General features: G+C 40.6%; 1 protein-coding gene across 1 annotated transcript in view; it reads right to left on the reverse strand.

The window, feature by feature from the left end:
- Positions 1 to 6,297: 6,297 nt before the first annotated feature.
- LOC307030603 (myosin light chain kinase, smooth muscle-like) overlaps positions 6,298 to 20,474 on the reverse strand; it is a 94,875-nt gene continuing 80,698 nt past the window's right edge. The window contains exons 24-31 of the mRNA XM_079667111.1: positions 15,676 to 15,893; positions 15,085 to 15,208; positions 14,465 to 14,617; positions 14,233 to 14,356; positions 13,773 to 13,863; positions 12,716 to 12,844; positions 12,117 to 12,229; positions 6,298 to 10,805 (exon numbers count right to left, since the gene is read on the reverse strand). Of these exons, the coding sequence (XP_079523237.1) occupies positions 10,671 to 10,805; positions 12,117 to 12,229; positions 12,716 to 12,844; positions 13,773 to 13,863; positions 14,233 to 14,356; positions 14,465 to 14,617; positions 15,085 to 15,208; positions 15,676 to 15,893 (1,087 nt within the window). The 3' untranslated portion in view covers positions 6,298 to 10,670. The remainder of the gene's footprint in view (positions 10,806 to 12,116; positions 12,230 to 12,715; positions 12,845 to 13,772; positions 13,864 to 14,232; positions 14,357 to 14,464; positions 14,618 to 15,084; positions 15,209 to 15,675; positions 15,894 to 20,474) is intronic.

The raw sequence follows: 20,474 nt of genomic DNA on the forward strand, positions 1-20,474 counted from the left end.
TTCAGTGTCTCTTCAGTGTCTCTCCAGTGTCTCTTCAGTGTCTCTTCAGTGTCTCTTCAGTGTCTCCGTCTCTCCAGTGTCTCTTCAGTGTCTCTTCAGTGTCTCTTCAGTGTCTCCGTCTCTTCAGTGTCTCTTCAGTGTCTCTTCAGTATCTCCGTCTCTTCAGTGTCTCTGTCTCTTCAGTGTCTCTTCAGTGTCTCTGTCTCTTCAGTGTCTCTTCAGTGTCTCCGTCTCTTCAGTGTCTCTTCAGTGTCTCTTCAGGGTCTCTTCAGTGTCTCTTCAGTGTCTCCGTCTCTTCAGTGTCTCTTCAGTGTCTCTTCAGTGTCTCTTCAGTGTCTCCGTCTCTTCAGTGTCTCTTCAGTGTCTCTTCAGTGTCTCTTCAGTGTCTCCGTCTCTTCAGTGTCTCTTCAGTGTCTCTGTCTCTTCAGTGTCTCTGTCTCTTCAGTGTCTCTTCAGTGTCTCCGTCTATTCAGTGTCTCTTCAGTGTCTCTTCAGGGTCTCTTCCGTGTCTCTTCCGTGTCTCCGTCTCTTCAGTGTCTCTTCAGTGTCTCTTCAGTGTCTCCGTCTCTTCAGTGTCTCTTCAGTGTCTCTTCAGTGTCTCTTCAGTGTCTCCGTCTCTTCAGTGTCTCTTCAGTGTCTCAGTCTCTTCAGTGTCTCTTCAGTGTCTCTGTCTCTTCAGTGTCTCTTCAGTGTCTCCGTCTCTCCAGTGTCTCTTCAGTGTCTCTGTCTCTTCAGTGTCTCTTCAGTGTCTCTGTCTCTTCAGTGTCTCTTCAGTGTCTCTTCAGTGTCTCTTCAGTGTCTCTGTCTCTTCAGTGTCTCTTCAGTGTCTCTTCAGTGTCTCCGTCTATTCAGTGTCTCTTCAGTGTCTCTTCAGTGTCTCTTCAGTGTCTCTTCAGTGTCTCTGTCTCTTCAGTGTCTCTTCAGTGTCTCCGTCTCTTCAGTGTCTCTTTAGTGTCTCTTCAGTGTCTCCATCTCTTCAGTGTTTCTTCAGTGTCTCCGTCTCTTCAGTGTCTCTTCAGTGTCTCTTCAGTGTCTCTCCAGTGTCTCTCCAGTGTCTCTTCAGTGTCTCTCCAGTGTCTCTTCAGTGTCTCCGTCTCTTCAGTGTCTCTTCAGTGTCTCTGTCTCTTCAGTGTCTCTTCAGTGTCTCTGTCTCTTCAGTGTCTCTGTCTCTTCAGTGTCTCTTCAGTGTCTCTGTCTCTTCAGTGTCTCTTCAGTGTTTCTTCAGTGTCTCTTCAGTGTCTCTGTCTCTTCAGTGTCTCTTCAGTGTCTCTTCAGTGTCTCTGTCTCTTCAGTGTCTCTTCAGTGTCTCTTCAGTGTCTATGTCTCTTCAGTGTTTCTTCAGTGTCTCCGTCTCTTCAGTGTCTCTTCAGTGTCTCTCCAGTGTCTCTCCAGTGTCTCTCCAGTGTCTCTTCAGTGTTTCTTCAGTGTCTCCGTCTCTTCAGTGTCTCTTCAGTGTCTCTTCAGTGTCTCTCCAGTGTCTCTTCAGTGTTTCTTCAATGTCTCCGTCTCTTCAGTGTCTCTTCAGTGTCTCTGTCTCTTCAGTGTCTCTTCAGTGTCTCCGTCTCTTCAGTGTCTCTTCATTGTCTCCGTCTCTTCAGTGTCTCTTCAGTGTCTCCGTCTCTTCAGTGTCTCTTCAGTGTCTCTTCAGTGTCTCCGTCTCTTCAGTGTCTCTTCATTGTCTCCGTCTCTTCAGTGTCTCTTCATTGTCTCCGTCTCTTCAGTGTCTCTTCAGTGTCTCTGTCTCTTCAGTATCTCTTCAGTGTCTCTGTCTCTTCAGTGTCTCCGTCTCTTCAGTGTCTCTTCAATGTCTCCGTCTCTTCAGTGTCTCTTCAGTGTCTCTTCAGTGTCTCTTCATTGTCTCCGTCTCTTCAGTGTCTCTTCAGTGTCTCTGTCTCTTCAGTATCTCTTCAGTGTCTCTGTCTCTTCAGTGTCTCCGTCTCTTCAGTGTCTCTTCAATGTCTCCGTCTCTTCAGTGTCTCTTCAGTGTCTCTTCAGTGTCTCTTCAGTGTCTCTTCAGTGTCTCTGTCTCTTCAGTGTCTCTTCAGTGTCTCTTCAGTGTCTCTTCAATGTCTCCGTCTCTTCAGTGTCTCTTCAGTGTCTCTTCAGTGTCTCTTCAGTGTCTCCGTCTCTTCAGTGTCTCTTCAGTGTCTCCGTCTCTTCAGTGTCTCTTCAGTGTCTCCGTCTCTTCAGTGTCTCTTCAGTGTCTCTTCAATGTCTCCGTCTCTTCAGTGTCTCTTCATTGTCTCCGTCTCTTCAGTGTCTCTTCAGTGTCTCCGTCTCTTCAGTGTCTCTTCAGTGTCTCCGTCTCTTCAGTGTCTCTTCAGTGTCTCTTCAATGTCTCCGTCTCTTCAGTGTCTCTTCATTGTCTCCGTCTCTTCAGTGTCTCTTCAGTGTCTCCGTCTCTTCAGTGTCTCTTCAGTGTCTCCGTCTCTTCAGTGTCTCTTCAGTGTCTCTTCAATGTCTCCGTCTCTTCAGTGTCTCTTCATTGTCTCCGTCTCTTCAGTGTCTCTTCATTGTCTCCGTCTCTTCAGTGTCTCTTCAGTGTCTCCGTCTCTTCAGTGTCTCTTCAGTGTCTCTGTCCCCTCAGCGTCTCCAGAGACACTCTATTACATTTAGCTGAGGCTTTTATCCAAAGCTACTTACAATAATTCGACCAACAAAATACAAACTTGAAGAAACAGAATCATAAGTTCATCAGGTTTCATAGAGCCAAACATTTCAAGAGCTGCTCAGCTGGCTCTAGATCAGCCAGCGCTTTATTAGTGTATAAGTGCTTTGTTAGTAACTCTATCTCTGGAAGTGGAGTCTAAAGAGATGAGCTTTCAGTCTGAAGAAGATGTGTAAGCTTCCTGCTGTCCTGCAAGTACCAGAGTCTTGAAGTGGACTCTAGCAGCTACCGGAAGCCAGTGAAGGGAGCGGGGCGGTGTGGGAGAGTTCAGGAAGGCTGAAGAGCAGACGAGCCGCATGGCGAGAACTGATATTTTAGGGCTGTTGACAGTATTTTCTGATTTATGGAGTGATTCAAAGAGATATCCAAAATCCCTTCTGTAAAAGCCTTAGATGATAATATGACTACAAAATGAAACTAGAATGTTGAACCTGGCTTTATCTAATGTTGTTCCTGAAATGTATTAAAATATGTGAATTTCTTAAGAGATTATTGGCTCATTGGCATATTTAATAATCTCATTAAGTTTGACCGGTATGATGCACCATCCAGTACTGAGAGTGCATTTTAACATACTACATATTGGCCCTCATGCTCTCAGACAGTACACGTACATACTAAAGTACTGAGATGTCACTCACATAAAGTGAGAAGCCTGCAGGGCAGAGGTCAGGGCGCTAAAAACATCCTGCAGATGATGAAATGATGTTTGTGGTTAATGAACTGCAGCTTGGACTCTGTGGACTAACGAGCTCCGGCCTTAATGAGAGCTGTTAACGAGCTGCTCTCAGGTGACCTCATTAACACACTGACCTGTTTGCTTCTTTACATTGTGCTGCTGTAAACACTGAGAGACGCAGAAGGCTAAACCTGCACAAACAAGACAAAACAATAATCAAAGCAAATTAACCCTTGTGCCCTCCTCGGGCATTTTTGTACCTTTTTTCTGACTTTTTTTTTTGCATGGATTTTTTCAAGAAGTCTTCTTTTGAGTCAAATCTTTGAAATCCAATGTTGTTTACTCTTACATGTTTTGTTTACTTTCATGATCCATTTTGCACCCTCAGAGGCCTGTACTACAAAGCTGGTTCAACCTAACCTGGATATGTTTGAGTTAGCCGGTTGGCCTAATCCAAAACATACGCGCTCTCGCTAAGCGGTCCTACGACGCTGGTTATCAAGTGGATCGCTCAAGCCAGCCGTGTCCTATCCAGTTAGGTGCGCGTTCACATGAAAGGGGTGGTATCTGGAGCATTCGACCAATCACAAACATGGAGAAGCGTACTGACAGCGCAGCGTCATACTTCCTGAATGAAAAGTCAACTATAATATTAGACATATGAAGAAGTTAAACTTTAAACATCCATGACTTAAACACTTGATCCAGGATCAAAGCCACATAGCTGCACCTGCAAGGTGAATACAGCTGGTAACAGAACAAGTGTTTGAATGCGTACATGAACAGGTTTATGATATCACTGCCCCGTCTAAGACACCATCTGACTTTCATTACATTTGACTCGAGTGTTTCCTCAACTTAATGTGTTGCTTCAAATAATCCTTCTGCATCCAGTATGTGACACTGTGAGTGTTGCACGGCCAGATACGGCTCAGCTGACTCAGATCAGGAGATGATACATTATGATGTGATATGCCGCGGACTGTACTTAATGTTACTCTGATCCGGTTACTTATGTTGTGGCAGATATTTAAGTAAGCTTTCTTAACGCTAATGTTATAATAGTCAGATTGCTCTGAAGATGGGAGGTGATATTCTATTAATGTTCACGTTCACACAGTCGGTGATTTCTGCCGGCCTTCTTTCCTGCAATGGCAGCTTTTCTGTATTTCCTTTGTCCTGTAATATGACTTGATCGCTTTAAACTCCGCACACTGAGCTCTGATTGGTCAGCAGGCAGTGCTTTCACTGAGTTGATCTCTTAACCTGCTCCGGGGCAGGTTAGCCGCTCAGCATCAGTTACCATGGAGATCTAGCCCGCTAAAAAGAGAACCAGCGTCGTAGGACCGGAAACCCAGAGTTAACTTGAAGTTAGCCGGCTAAGAGAAAATCCTGCTTCGTAGTACAGGCCTCTGGACACCTTCGTGGCAAAAATGTACACGACCCAAACAACTGCTATTAAATCCTCATACTTTTATTAAATCCTCAACAACTTCTAACGTGATCAAAACTATCAAAGAATTCTATAATTTTCAGGATTTTAACCCTTTAAACGCCTGTTTTATTATTTGAATTATTGAATTTCTCTTAAAAACAACATTTTTTTTCTCCAATATAATAATTAGTAGGCGGATGGAACTTTGGTGGTTATTAGAGTCTTGGATATGTCAAAGATTAGCAACAAAATTGATTTGACTGCATTATTATTGTTTACACACACACACCACTCTCGGGGCCCCCTGGTAGTCAAACGTCTCCATAATATAACTGGCAAAAATGTAAGAATTTCATGCATCGACCTACTTTGGGAAAATGGTTTAATGTGGTGGAATAGAGTAGAAATATCAAATATCACTACTTTTCTTCTAAATGAAATGCTGAGATTACAAAAAATGCATAGTTGTATACTGCAATGGCAGTGAGATCAACAAATTTTTGAGAGGAATTAAAAAAAAAATTAAAAAACTCAAATAATGAAACAAAACAGGCATTTAAAGGGTTAAAATCCTGAATATTATTGAATGTTCGGTAGTTTTGAGTACGTTAGAAGTTGTTTAAGTGATTCATGAAAAAAAAAAAGTAGAAAACAATATTGATGAATGATGATTTAATAGCAGTTTTTTGGGGCATGTACATTTTTGCTACAAAAGTGGCGAAAGGTTGGAAATTCGAGGAGGGCTCAAGGGTTAAAGACTGAATCTGTAAAAAAATAACGTCAAAGCTCCTTTGGTGCTATTTATTTTGTCATTTTTAAAATACCTTTTATCAAAACACACTGAAGGAAATACTTTTTTAGTTTGGGTTTAGTGGCAGAATAATCCACTTTAGGTGCTCTAGTGAGTGTTAGTGTGGCACATATTCTGAACGGGCCCAAGCTGTAAATATAATGATCATCAATAGACGCAAAAAGGATAAGTGCCAAACCAACACAAGAGAAGCAAAATGGCACTTAGACCTCCAACACCTTGAAATAAGGACATCTATACCTCATTTATAACACATGTGAAAGGTCTTTCGTTGTCTGCTGTTTATATAATGTGTCTCAGTTCAGATCGGTATGCATGGTGCCATTTTGTAATAAAGGATATTCTAACCTGAACTACGTGATGAATGTGGGACCAGAAGTCAAAGTCATTCGAGCCACGATATAACGGGATCTCACAGCTTCGTAACATTAAAACATAAATTGTTGTTTTAAATGATGGATGTTATTACCTTATTATGGAACTACAACACGTTATACACACCACCCATAACTACATCGTATGCTTATTTGAACACAAACCCGCCCTCGTGGTTATAGGATACGATATACTTTAATAACCCGTAAAGGAAGTTTGTTTTGATCCTGCAGCAACATTAACACGTTTAAAACTCAACAGACGATGCAGATCGATTTGATCCCTTCAGCATCACATACAGGCTCATAATGAACACACCACAGCTGCACTTTGGTTTGGTGATAGATTTATTAGATTTCTGTGAGTTACTACAGTCGTAGTGTTCTCATACATGTCATCTGCAGTTCATCAAACTGATATATATATAAAAATTAGAGAAGTATAATCTACATACATCTAATACAGAAACAAACCAGTCTAGGAGTGAGTCCACTGCTTGGTTTAGTTGTAAAAACGGTGACAAATGTTGTGCTGGCGAGAAGACGGATGCTCAAAAGATAATAACAGAATTATGAATCTGTGCATTAAATAGGTCTGAAAATAAAAACATTCTTAGAAACAAAGAACTATCAAACACACAAACAGGCCCAGGTACATTAGATGGATCACACAAACACACAGCTGTGAATTCTCTTTGGTGGGTCAGCCCTGAAACCTTTAAATACATGTTTTACAAACAAACGGCTGGAATGTGACAAACTAAAAATAAGGTACGACTTCGACATCAGCGGGAACACGACCGAGCGTTAACTCCGGACACAGATTCTAATCACCTCCGTTTTCTACCACTTCTAACCTCAGATATGTATCACTTGTTGAAGGAACTGCGATGTTTGTCACTTTGAGACGAATCAGAAACTATCATCGAGAAGAATCTCATACATTATAATGTATGTGTACCTTGTGACTCTTAACGAACAGTAAAATTGATTTTCAACCTTACCTTGGTAACATTTGCAAACGTTTTTTTTATTTGCACTGAAGTGTCCGAGGTGAGATATCAAACTCAGGAGATTTAGTAAAATTAGAAAAACCTAAAGAAAAACACCTCCCATCGACCGCAAAAGGACAAATGTTGAGGTACCATTAAAGAAACATGAGTTTAAGCTTGGAGTTTGGATCTTATGTTTTTGAGATGCAAAGAAGTAATAACAAGAAAACTCTCATATTTGTAAAAGGAGAATATCCACACATTTAGTCAAACATCATAAAAATCAGGTATTTTCTTGGTGAGAAAGTAAATCAAGAGATCCATTAATGTTTAATAAATATAATATTCCTTTTGTGATTTGCATGAAATTCTGTACGAGATCTGTATCGATCTTATTCGAATAACGTAAACACATTTATTCTTTAATTTGGATATTTTTTTCATATGGATCTCCTTACTACAAAATAAGAAATGGATAGCAAGATACAACAGTCAAATTAATAATAATATATTGGATTTGTAAACAGGGGGTCCGCGGGGTCTTAAAAAGTATTAAAAAGTATTAAAGGGCATATGTTGTATCTTGTTTTCAATAAGTATATAAATGGTCCAAAGAGGTTGTGTTCTACAGTCTGCCTGAATGTAATCATTGCGTAGGTGTGTAGTGTGATTCTGTGGAGTTTATTGATGGCATCCCGTTGGATCTGACGTCATCTGAACAGAACATCGCACGCTCACTGCTTGATAGCGCGCGAAGGTCCGTTTACGCCGGTTGTTAAACATCGTTATGGGGAAATGCAAGTCTGCGTCCAAATGGTTGGAAGATAAGAAGGAAGGACAATCAACAATGTATATAGTCAATGTGAGGTAAAGTGTGTCGCCAAAGCAACCGGTTAGAACTCAAAGTGGAGATGAGGTCTTAAAACGTGTGGAAAGGGTCTTAAAAGGTTTACATACTAATACATACTTAGTGTAAGAAGATGTTTCTCTCTGGAGAACGCCACAGAGCTCCGTAGAAATACATGTTGTTCTTCCACAAAGTTGATTTTGGTCACTTCTTAAAAATGTTCCTCCAGGCGTTTTTATTGCTGCTTCTAAACCTAACTGTGGACTTTGTGAAGTCCAGAATACAACATGTTTAACCAATGTGTTTTCAGGCAGCCAAATAGTAATGTAGTCCCTCGATGTCACATGTGTGGTAGGAACTGTGAAAGTCACCCGGACGGTGATTCAAAGTGTCCCGGAGTAGCTCTAAGGCGACCTGGGTTTAAGGCAGAGGTGAGTTCGCTGCTGTCGAAGTCAAAAATACAAACAAGATAAGAAAAGTGCTCACACAGAAGAGAAGACACACGACTCTTCTCACATGCGTCAGATGCTAAGGGGGAACACCTTTCATCACATGCTGGTTCTCATGCTGAGGCACATATGCACAGTCGCTTTGTAATTAAGGCACTTGGATGTTAAACAGCTCAAAGTGGAAATGACACAACACTTTTAATTTGGAGGACTTCATTACCCAGAAACCCTATGTGGTTAAGTTAGCTTAACCTCTACGTGGACCAGACTATTACTTAGACTGCTTCCTGTTTCCTGTTTGTAAAATAATAAACCTTTTATCCAAGGCTATCCTCAAGCTATCCTTGTTTTTCTGAACTGTACTCTCTTCACATTAACTCATGTTTGTGAGCCATTGTCTCTCAAAACAATGGTTTATTAGCTTGTGGGCTAACATTGGTATAGATGACGTTAGCTAGAAATATGACTTTCTCAACATTAAAGTTGTAATTGTTCTGATGTTAGCTTTCCGACGGCATCCAATCTAGTTCTTTTCACCCCATATATTAGTTTTCTTTTACAAACTGCATCTGCGAAAGTAGGCTAATTTGTATTAGCCAGCGAGCTAACAGGAGTCAAGCTGAAATTAGCCATCAAATGTTAGTTAGCACTCCATCCAAACTTAGATTCAGGCTGCTTTATATTTTCATTAACATTCATAATAATATATTTATTAGTTCTGGTCCACTTGCTTGTATTATTTCACTCACTACAAAAAATATTGAGTTGGTCACTAATGAGTGGAAGAGACCTAATCAGCGAGAATTAGCTTCCTACCGTAGGCAATGATTATTTAGATGACTGATTTATTTATTTACTTTGTGAAACCTTCTGATGGCTATACTGTTTCAATTTGACCTTCACAGCTCACTTTGCTCACTCTCTGGTGATAAATGGCGTTAGCTGCAGTGCTAACCTATTTTTCGATGTCTCCTGCCGTGTTGTTTGGTGTCGTTGGAGCTTCACAGTGAGCCGCGTTGATGTTTAGTGACCTGACTCTGGCCTTCATCAGGTTTCCATCGTACCATCTTCTTCCTCACCTGGACTCCCTGGAGTAAAGCCTGCTTCTCATACAGTACGTCATTCTTCATGGTTTGGTTATAGAAAGAGCCTGTCCTCAAACCACTACAGCTCCCATGAGTCTTTGAGGAAATTAAATGTTCACATTTCTTTAGCATTACTTCAGGATCAACAACTCTTCAAACTGTTTCCTCAGAAGGTTTGAGCTGAAACACGATACTGGGCTTCCTTCATCTGTATTCTGATACATTTTTACTAGATCATTATTTTTATCTGAAATAATAAATAAGGTTATGCTAGCCGTATTTTCCATAAAGGCTCTGAGACTTGACTGACACAAATACTGCTATAAGCAAATCATCGAATTTAAGAATAATTCATTTTGACTTTGAATACGTCTCAGGATCTTAGGGGTTATCGAATGGCAATCAAATATAGCTTTTGCTGATTTTCTGTTTGTACGGAAGAGGATTAGGGCCACATGGGATTTTCTTAAGATCTGAACACAAGTGAAAAATAATGTTTTAAGTTGGGAGAAAAGATTTAGAATTCTGGAGAAAGACATTTGAAAATAAAAATGTATTATTAAAAAGAAATCAAATAGAAATCATAAAAATTGTTTTAAAATTCTGTAATAAAATAAAGTCACACGTGGCCCTGATCCCCTTCCGCACGTTTGAACCCCACAAAGCTCCATTTAAAACAAGGCCTTAAATATGTTCACGCTTCCTGAAGAACATGTTTTGGATCCCTGTTTGCTAGCCAGTCTTCTTCTTCTTTCATCTCCAGCTGTTGCTAAGTGCACCTGCCTTTTAAGACGTTATATTAACAGCTGTTTACTGACATAAGTGCTTATTTTAAATTGGGAGAAATGTACCTTTGATCGGTCTGGGTGTAGCATCGGGCGGATGAACAAACCATATCTTTTTGGCGCCTTTCGAATCATCAGGCGGAAACATAATTTACTTTTCATTAAGATCGTGAGATTTGGCCTTTTTCTAGATAAAAACATGGTTAGAAAACTCAAGTATCCTGTTTCCATTATACACACAGTATTTAAGAAACAGCTATGAAATGAACTATGAGGGGAAACCCACCAATGAGCAGAGGCTAACCTGAGAGGGGCGGGGCTTATTTTCTCCAGGTGTCAGGTGGGCGGGGCTTAGAAGATTAAATTAATGTTTTTGTGTTTGATAAAGAAGATCTTTGTTGTTGTTGGCAGAGGGGAATTTGATTTAGCATTTTTCGCGGCGTTGATACTCCTGCTCCTCCAATCACAATCTGTCACTTGTGGGTTTGTTTCTCCTGCTCAAGTCTGACAGGCTGAAGAGGAGCAGCACCTCTTCCTGTTGGAGTCTATTCCTCTTCCTCTTCCTCCTCCTCCTCTTCCTCTCCAGCCATCACCTCCACCAGCAGCTCAGCGGTACATGTCGCCTCCCCCAGACTGTTCACAGCCTTCACCGTGTATTTAGCGTCGTCGTCTCCCGACACCTGCAGATTCATATCAGAAAGTATCAGCATTAACTCCCACTGGCGTTCAGGACACGGTTCATTCAACCCAGATCAGAGGGAGAGGTTTGTCGAGCCTAAAGCCAGAGTCTCCCCTGGCTCTCTCTTCCCTGCCTGACATAACCAGCTTATGTTCAGTATCTTTCGTTTATGTTTTATGTTTCGTATCTTGTATTTCGAGGTGATACTGTGACACAAATAAAAAACAAAACGATTTTAATTAGGTCAACTAAAATATGCGTCACATCCTGCTACGGTCCCCCGACAGCTCCTTTTCCTGCGGGTGAATAACCTGACCCCCGGCTCGATGAGCGAACTATGGATAAATCAAAGAAAAGAAAAGTACCGGAGGAACACAGGATTTAATTCTGCGTGGACAGAGTTATCTACTTTCACAGCAAACGATGCTGGTTTACCGGGATGTTTGATATATGTGGAGAGAAGTTGTCAAAGGTGCTGCAGCCTTTAGTATCGAGGAACAACGGGAGAGGAAGACAGCTGACGATCTTCACTCATCATTCAATCATCTAACTCTTTTTGGGTGCAGCTATAGGTTTTATTCATTTCAAAGTGGGTCCATTTTAATTATATTCCTTTTCTTCAATGTTCAGAGGACTCCCCAAGTGATGTGCTGATTTATTTTAAAGTAGGCCTTTGTAATTTCTTTAATTCTCCTTATAAGAGTTCTTTGATTATTATTAGAGGTTAACCGTTTTCTAATGTAATAAATAATAAATCCAAACAAACTAGTTTTTGTCTATGATGTAACAATATATACAACTTCATAAGCTACACAAATAATTGGTAGAAAAGGGGTCAAAATGGCTCTTTTGGTCATAAAGGTTGCAGACCCCTGAGCTGGGGGAATAAGCTATATAACCTGCAATGTGCAAAATAAACACTTGTTCTGCAAGACTTTTATAACCAGGGGTTACTGGTACGCAGGTACGCATGCGCGGCACAAATATGAATTGCGTAACGTCACTTGTGTCACTACGCGCCTTTGCGTACCTCGAAACATCAAAACAAAACATATTTCGTCTACACGTGTTTCTTGTCAACACTCAATGGAATAAACTACGAGACATGTCAAAACCCAAAGACATTAAGCAGCTACGTTGCCGTATCACTCCCTGCAAAAGATCTTCGGACTTTCTATGACTGATTTTAAGCAGTATATTCAGAAAGGGTCATTCCTGTAGAAAAGAGAGTAACACTGACTGAGAGACATTTATCTAAGTTTGAATTTAAATGTTGAGTGAAGCCTGTAAGTCTGATGATGTGACCTCTGACCTCTGAAATGACCAGGCTGCAGTTTCCTTCTTCGTCGTAGTCGATCTGGAAGTGGCGGGTCTCTTTGATGGGCTTCTCGTCTTTGTACCACACCACCTCTGGGTCGGGGTAACCTGGAGAAACATTTAGCTTTATATTGCATGTCCTCAGTTTTGTATTAATCCGTGTGGGAAAATCCTGAATGTCCTCTTCCAATATGAGAGTAGCATCATAACAAAGGTACCCCAACATGACAGGATGTGTGATTACCTAGAAGAGCATCAGGACTGTTTGAGGCATATGATAGCTATGTGATTAACATGATGATTCAGCCTCTATGGAGAGAGACATATGACAAGCATGCTCATTTCTGACGTGGAGCTAATCTGAAGTAAACATTGAATACTGCTTTCTATTCCTCCATCTTGTGACTGAGGAACTCCCTCTCTTGGATATCAGCATGTGAAGGACACTGTTCAGGAACTAGTTGATGCTCTGTATGTGATGACTCCTTCCATTCTGGAGAGGATCACAGATACATCGATCTTGAGGTTGAAGATCAAGCCGGGGACCAGGGAGAGTTTTCTAACAATCGGTCTGTTTGTTGTTGGGTCTCGTACCTTCGATCTTGCAGTCGAAGCGAGCGGCGCTGCCTTCGACCACTTCAACGTCTTTAATGATTGAGCTGAAGGTCGGCTTACACTCCGTCTTCTGCTCGTTCTCCAAACACTCCAGGAACTGGTTATCCTCTGAAAACACATATACACAGTCACAATACCAGATAATCAGAGATGGCAAAAGTAAACACATCCTTTACTCAAGTAGAAGTACACACATACTGTACTCAAGCAGAAGTACACACATCCTGTACTCAAGTAGAAGTACAGATACTGGTGTTTAAAAATACTCTGGTGAAAGTAGAAGTACTGACTAAACTTCTTCACTCAAGTCAAAGTAAAGAGGGTTTGAAATGTACTTCAGTAAAAAGTACCCATAACTAGCAGCTGTTTTAAAGAGTACCTGACCTCCCTTTATATTAATAGAACAATAATGTCATTGTTAGCTAATGAATGTTTCCATGGTGACCAACGGCAACATGACAACGTTTCCATTGGTCCCTCTTCTTTAGAGAAGACCAGGAAATGATGGATACACGGATCGTGTTCAAATCAATAGGCACGCAATGACTCTAAATAATAATGATCACGCCACCAAACACACATTCAGACTAAAGGAACCAGCCTGTTTGGAAAATGAGAGAAGTAGAAAGTACAGGTATTTGAGTTCAACATGTAAGAAGTAGAAAGTACAGGTATTTGTGTTCAACATGTAAGAAGTAGAAAGTACAAGTATTTGAGTTCAACATGTAAGAAGTAGAAAGTACAGGTATTTGAGTTCAACATGTTAGAAGTAGAAAGTACAGGTATTTGGGTTCAACATGTAAGAAGTAGAAAGTACAGGTATTTGAGTTCAACATGTTAGAAGTAGAAAGTACAGGTATTTGGGTTCAACATGTAAGAAGTCAAAGTGAAAAGTCATCAGAAAAAAAAGTAGTGGAGTAAAGTACTGATACCAGAAACATGTACTTAAGCACAGGAAGGAAGTATTTGTACTCCACTACTTCCCACTCTGCAGAAAACACACACTCTCAACAGACGTCAGAATAACTCTCTCTACCTTCGGTGGGCGACCCCTTCTTGGCACTGACTCCGGCCATCATGGCCATGGAGGAGAGGCGCCCGATGGCCCGGACGGCGTGGCCCGTTTTCTGCCACAGAAGAAGAGACCGTTACATCCTATCGTATATAGGCTGCTTCATGCTCTAAGAAATACGCTGCGTCATGGTGTGAATATGATGAGTCATGGTGTGAATATGATGAGTCATGGTGTTAATATGATGAGTCATGGTGTGAATATGATGAGTCATGGTGTAAATATGATGAGTCATGATGTGAATATGATGAGTCATGGTGTGATTATGATGAGTCATGATGTGAATATGATGAGTCATGGTGTTAATATGATGCGTCATGGTGTTAATATGATGCGTCATGGTGTTAATATGATGCGTCATGGTGTTAATATGCTGCATCATGATGTATATTTTCTCTATTGTTCTCATGTTGTTGTTGTTTACCTGCCATTTCCTCCTCAGGATATACTTCTTCATCCTCTCTTTGGAGAGTTTCTTGGCCGTCATAGTGTTGGTGTCCTGTTTCAGCCATTTGTGATCGTAGCAATGAGCACAGGTGAGGCGCTTCCTGACACACACACACAGAAACACACAGAAACACACACCCAGGCAGTTTTAGAGGTCTCGGTCTGTCCTTGCTCTACTTGCTGTCCGAACACGTTGTGAGTTTTCTTACTTCATGTCTTTCTTCAGCAGGTTGGTGATAAAGTCTTTGGCGTCTTCTGAGATTTCGTCGAAGGCATCGTCCTCAAAGTCCCAGGAGGCCGAGGTCACGTTGGACAGAGTCTCGTTGTCATTGTCGCCCATAAAGGGAGACAGACCGCTCAGCCTGAGACCCGAACACAGAGACGTTCATTACAACCTAAACTTCACCTCAAAACTACAGAAAAATGATTTAACTTCATAAGAGGTGAGGAATATTAATTAAAATAAAAGTTAACCTAAAGTGTAGAATTGCTAAAGTTATAACAAGTTGAACCATCAAATTTGACAAATGAGATATGCTAAGATAAGTTATGTTACAGTTATTTAAATTAATTAGGGAAAATAACCCAACGTGATATAAAATAAAATGAAACTGAGCTAAGTGACGCTAAGCGAAAGAAGCTCAGCTAAAAGCTATACTAAAGATAACAGTGTTGAAGTGAACAAAATCAATACAAATACACTTTACCTTCTAACTTTCAAATAAAGAAAACTGAGTGAAATTAAAACAACAGGAAAGCTTTGTGTGGTTAAACAGACTCACAGAAGCTTGTTAGCTCGTTAGCTCGTTAGCACGTTAGCTTGACTCACAGTATATAACAGATGACTCCTATACTCCACATGTCGGTGGGATAACTGATGGCTTCGTAGTTGATCACTTCAGGAGCCACGAACTCTGGAGTCCCGAACAGAACCTTCAGAGTCCCGGCGTTTTCTGTCAGATAACAGAACCAACATGTTACGGTTAAAAAACCTGGTAGCTTAGCGTTAAGCTCTAGTTCCTTTATAGCCCAACGTTAGCATTTTACTTCAAAAATCATAAAGTGGACTTTTTCTGAGAATTTGACTTTTTTTTCTCAGAATTTGACTTTTTTTTTCTCAGAATTTGACTTTTTTCTCAGAAGTTGACTTTTTTTCTGAGAATTTGACTTTTTTTCTGAGAATTTGACTTTTTTCCAAAGAATTGGACTTTTTTCCAAAGAATTTGACTTTTTTCTCAAGATTTGACTTTTTTCCTCAGAATTTTACGTTTTTCTCAGAATTTGACTTTTTTCCTCAGAATTTGACTTTTTTCTCAGAATTTGACTTTTTTCTCAGAATTTGACTTTTTTCTCTCTTTTTAAAATTTGATAATTTGACTTTTTTCTCAAAATGAGATCATTTGGTAGATATTAAACTGACCTAGTCGCCTGGCGAGGCCGAAGTCGATGAGCTTGATTTTGCTCCCAGTCTTCCCCACACACATTATGTTCTCTGGCTTCAGGTCCAGGTGCACGATGCCCTGCTTGTGGATGAAGTTCACCCCGTCGATGATCTGCAGCATGTATTTAATCACCTCTCTCTCCGTCAGCTCAAAGTCTTCATCGATGATCCGCTCAAACAGCTCGCCACCAGAGATCCTGAACAGAAGCAATTCCTGCTGTTAGAAATATATAATAATGTTCCTGAGTCTTACTGAATCTTCTCATCTATAACCGATCCCTGGATCCTGAACGGAAACATCTCCAATTAAAAACATGAGCTGCTGTTCACAGATAACAACTTGTTCTGTTATACAATACAGCTTTATTTATTTAAAACCTCCACACAAAAGTACTTTTTTCAGAATTTCTGGATTTTACTTTCTTCAAAATTTGACCTTTTTCTCAGAATTTAAGAATTGTACTTATTTCTCAGAACTTGACTTTCTATCGTCAAACAAACAAACAAACAAACAAATAAATCACGCAGCTCAGCTCACACACCATAAAACAATACTAATAAAAACAAAAGACACTTTCAAAGCAAAAATCTACAACATGTCAAATATATAATAATGTTCCTGAGTCTTACGGAAACTTCAAATGTATAGTCGTTTGCTGGAGGCTAAAAGAAAACATCTCCAAATCAAACACGAGCTGCTGTTCACAGATATTAAAGTAAAATGTCCTTTTTTTAACGATGTGATCTTTAATCAGTGCTGAAGCTTCATATTATTGTTATTTATTTACTGAATGTTAACAACCCACTTCCTGTGCAAGCTCTCCCTGTTTATTTAGCAGATAATGTTTTTTCCAACCGGTTTAAATGTGAGCAGTTCTTTCCATTTAATCTGCAAATAGGCAGACATTTTGAGATTCTGGTCGAGCTCGGGGTAATAAAGTAAATATGATGTTTTCACAGTAAACGCAGATAAAGCCTTGTTTTTGTTCAGAGCCAGATCTATATTTAGCAGAAAGGAAATAGCTGCTCACATTCCTCTCATGCTCAGCCCCTACATTATTTTCCGACGTTCTCAGAAACATCTCGTCTGCTGCGGGTTTTTAAATTCCTACACTAAAGCAAGATGGATGAAGACAACATTATTATCAGTAACAGTGACAAAAACTGAAGTATAAAAAATGAAGTATAAAAACAACAAATTGTGTTTTTTTTGAGGATTAACATTTGGAGTTTTAGAAAAAGCTGAAAGGTAGATTTCTTCACCTTCCCTTTGACGGCTATCTTAACTCAGCTAAGGATTTCAGAGATCGCATGGATCTATTTTCTTCAAGACTGCCAATGTTTTAAAAGTATAATGTTAAGAAACAACATACTCGTTAATATCTCAATGCATTAAGCTAACCAGCTGCTAGCTTTCACATCAACTGTAGCCTCCAGACATAAACCTCATGACACCAGTTGTTACACAAAGCATTCATCTGGTTGCATCTTAGAATGTATTTAATGTATTATTTTAATAGTTATCACTATCCGGTTCGGAACCGGTTCCAACATTTAGATTCCAACGGCATCATTTAGACATGTGAATTTCGGTTCCGCTTTTCGATGCCTGAGGAAATGTTGTCGCCGCTCTCCGTAGCCTACTGTATGACTGCGGCGGGCGGGAAATGTAGCGTTGTACCACTACCTACACTTCCTACAGCGTAACCTGGGACCAGGGCCGGCGCGTCGCACTGGCGTTATAGATGTTGGCCTAGGGCGCCAGATCTGGGGAGGCACTACGCTGACAGCTCTGGGAGCGGAAAAACATTTTTGACCGTTGGTGCTCATCCTAATTTTCGGCCTTGATGTAACAACATTCATAATTAAGTAAATGTAACACCCTTTTCACCCCGGTTACACGTTTCATTTGCCCAGTACGATGGGCGCTGTAAGTGATGAAAGTGGGGGATGTTGGCTTATCTGGCGCCCGCAGCTCACAGCCAAAGTGCGAGTGAGCGGGGGAGAGAGGGAGGGTGCACCGGTAACAGCACTGTTGTTATTAGAATCTGGTGCTAGCTGCTCTAACGGATATTAGAAGAAGATGTTTCTACCATGATGTGGGGGAGAGTCCTCTCCAGTCAGACTGAGAGGCTGATAACTACAGCTCAGTGAGGTAAAGGACTCTGAGGGTTTAGATAGTCAACTTTAGTTTAAGTTCAAACGGTTTGGTCACAATTTATGTAAACACATATTTCCAAGGCACTCCTTTATAATTATTGGGATAAACAGGTTTTAAATCATTCCAATGTTTATTATAGGACAGTAAACCAGACATATCGTTTTAAACTGGACAGATAAAAAAATATGCATAAATAAAATTGTAAAATAAGATATGAATGAACAACAAAAATAAAATACGTTACATGTATTTGTTATTGGCTATGGTAGGTTATTGGTTATGTTCACATACTTATTTAATTATTAAAATGTAAACCGATCATTTTCATATGGGTGTTTAGAGTTGTACCCCCTAGATCAGGTCTCTAGTAATTCTGCTTAAAGCGCACCAGATTGAAGCATTTTACTTTAAAATGTTCAAACATTTCTTCCCGCTGTGCCTGAGAAGGCAGATATGCTTGTTCTTCTCAACAAGAACTGTTTTTAAATGGGGGGGGGGTTCCTTTAAAAGTTGGACTGTCGCACTGTTGTAGCTTCAGTGGTTCTCAGGTTACAGTTACATAGCAGTGAATATAAACAGACTGGTTAATGTGAATATTACTGTAAACTAAACTGTGTAAAAGTTTCTCCAATAAATGTAATTTTTTTGGTGGAAGAAGCATGTATAATGTGTTTACCCTGCCCCTCAAAGAATCGGAATTGAGAACCGTTAAGAACCGGAATCGAAAAGTAGAATCGGAATCAGAATCGTGGAAATTCAAACGATACCCAACCCTAGTTATCACTGGATCAAACGGTATTTAACTGTATTTCACTGTACAATATTTAATCTTAGATTTTGTTTCTTTCACCTGCACTATTTTATTAAAGGTCCCATGTCATGGCCATTTCTACCATAGTTCCATTGTTGAGGTCTACTAGAATAGATTCACATTGTTCAATGTTCTAAACTCACATTGGTTTCTCAAACAGCATCTCTGTATAGTCTGTGTATTCACTCTCTGTCCTACACGGCTTGCTGGAGCTCCTGCCCCCCCCCCTCCCCTCACTGTGCTCTGATTGGTCAGCTCGCCCACTCTGTTCTGATGAGTCCACCACCGTTACAGCTGAACAGCAGTGATTATGTGTTACAATGGCGTTTGTTAGCAACCAGGAAATGACACCAGTAATGACAAACAGATGAGGATGCTGCGTGGGGTCTGGGTGCCGCGTTGGGGGGACGTTGCGGGGCTCGCTGCTCCGCCCTTTGAGACTCGAGGAGCGGACAGTGTGAGCTGGGTTACTGGGGTCGTTTCCTGGTTGCTGCGTTGGTTCTGCGAGACACCGCAGAGCTCAGCCTGAGCACACAGACGTGAGTGTGTGGCGAACTGTGATTGGAGATCCACGGAGCCGAGGCTGAGAAAAGATAAGGTGTGTGCCGGCGAAACTCCGCAGAGTGAGTGTGTGTGAGGAGCTCCACGGATTGGTCCATTTGCACCTGGGTAAGATTACGTCACCATACTCAGGAAGAAAACAATGGAGAAAGAGAAGTCTCCAACGAGGCGTTCTGGGCAGCAAAGACAGGTCTTCTCTGTGTTAGAGTGTTTCTCCCCACAGGGTGTACTTTGAGGGTTTGTGACTCTGCAGACCGTTCACATGCAGAAGCTACAGAACACAAGGGGATGGGAAGGGGACCTTTAAAATGTATCGTACTCCTATTTTTATTTTTGTATTATTATTTTGTTGAACTATGTAATAAAACCCTTGAATCCTTGAATCCACAGCCCTTTGTTTTTACATTACATATCACAAAGTGATTTACAAGTGCAAAAACCACAGAGATTCAAACTCCGAACAACAAGGAAAGTGCAGATAATTCACTTAAAGCAACATCACATCACAGTAAGAGCTGGTGAATCAGAAACAAGAACTAAATTAACTTGTTTCCAGGTTTCTAACTAGCTAACCAGCTGCTCCTGAAGGATGGTTGTTTTATTCATGGATATACAGATGTAGCACCTCATTTCGGACGCCCCTACCCGTGTGGGCCCATGATCTGCACGGGGTGGGCCCCTGCTGAAAAGGAAAAAGCCCCGCAGGACTTGATACGCCCCCTTGATAAATACATGTAATTTTAATGAAACCAGCTGCAATGGATCATGGATCCACCAGGGGGAGCCATGAAAAGCTGCCACACTGGAACTCATGTGAAATAAACAGCTGATAGATCTACAGGTATCTGATATAGGGGATATTTGTTAAGATCCATATGTCACGGATAGGATCATATTCTGTGCTAAATAAGAGACATGTAATCATTTACTAAACATCACCATGTTTTTATTTAACAAAATAATGTTTAATCCACGTTGGCATAAGTACAAAACCATCGCTATGTTTTTCATCAGGAAATGCAGCCCGGCTCAAACAAACGATTTGTAATCATCATCCTCACGATCATTTAATGTATCATATGTTTGCCGAATTTACATGAAAGCACTAATACATGTAGTTTAATCCACGTGAGTTTACAACTACAAAAATAATTGGTTTGTTTTTAGATCACATCCGACGGGAGGGAATTCAGCAGCTCTCACTACCGATTTTTAATCCTAATTTAATCATCATCTTCACAACGA

Source organism: Notothenia rossii (genome assembly GCF_949606895.1).
Source record: "Notothenia rossii genome assembly, chromosome: 2".
NCBI lineage: Eukaryota > Metazoa > Chordata > Actinopteri > Perciformes > Nototheniidae > Notothenia > Notothenia rossii.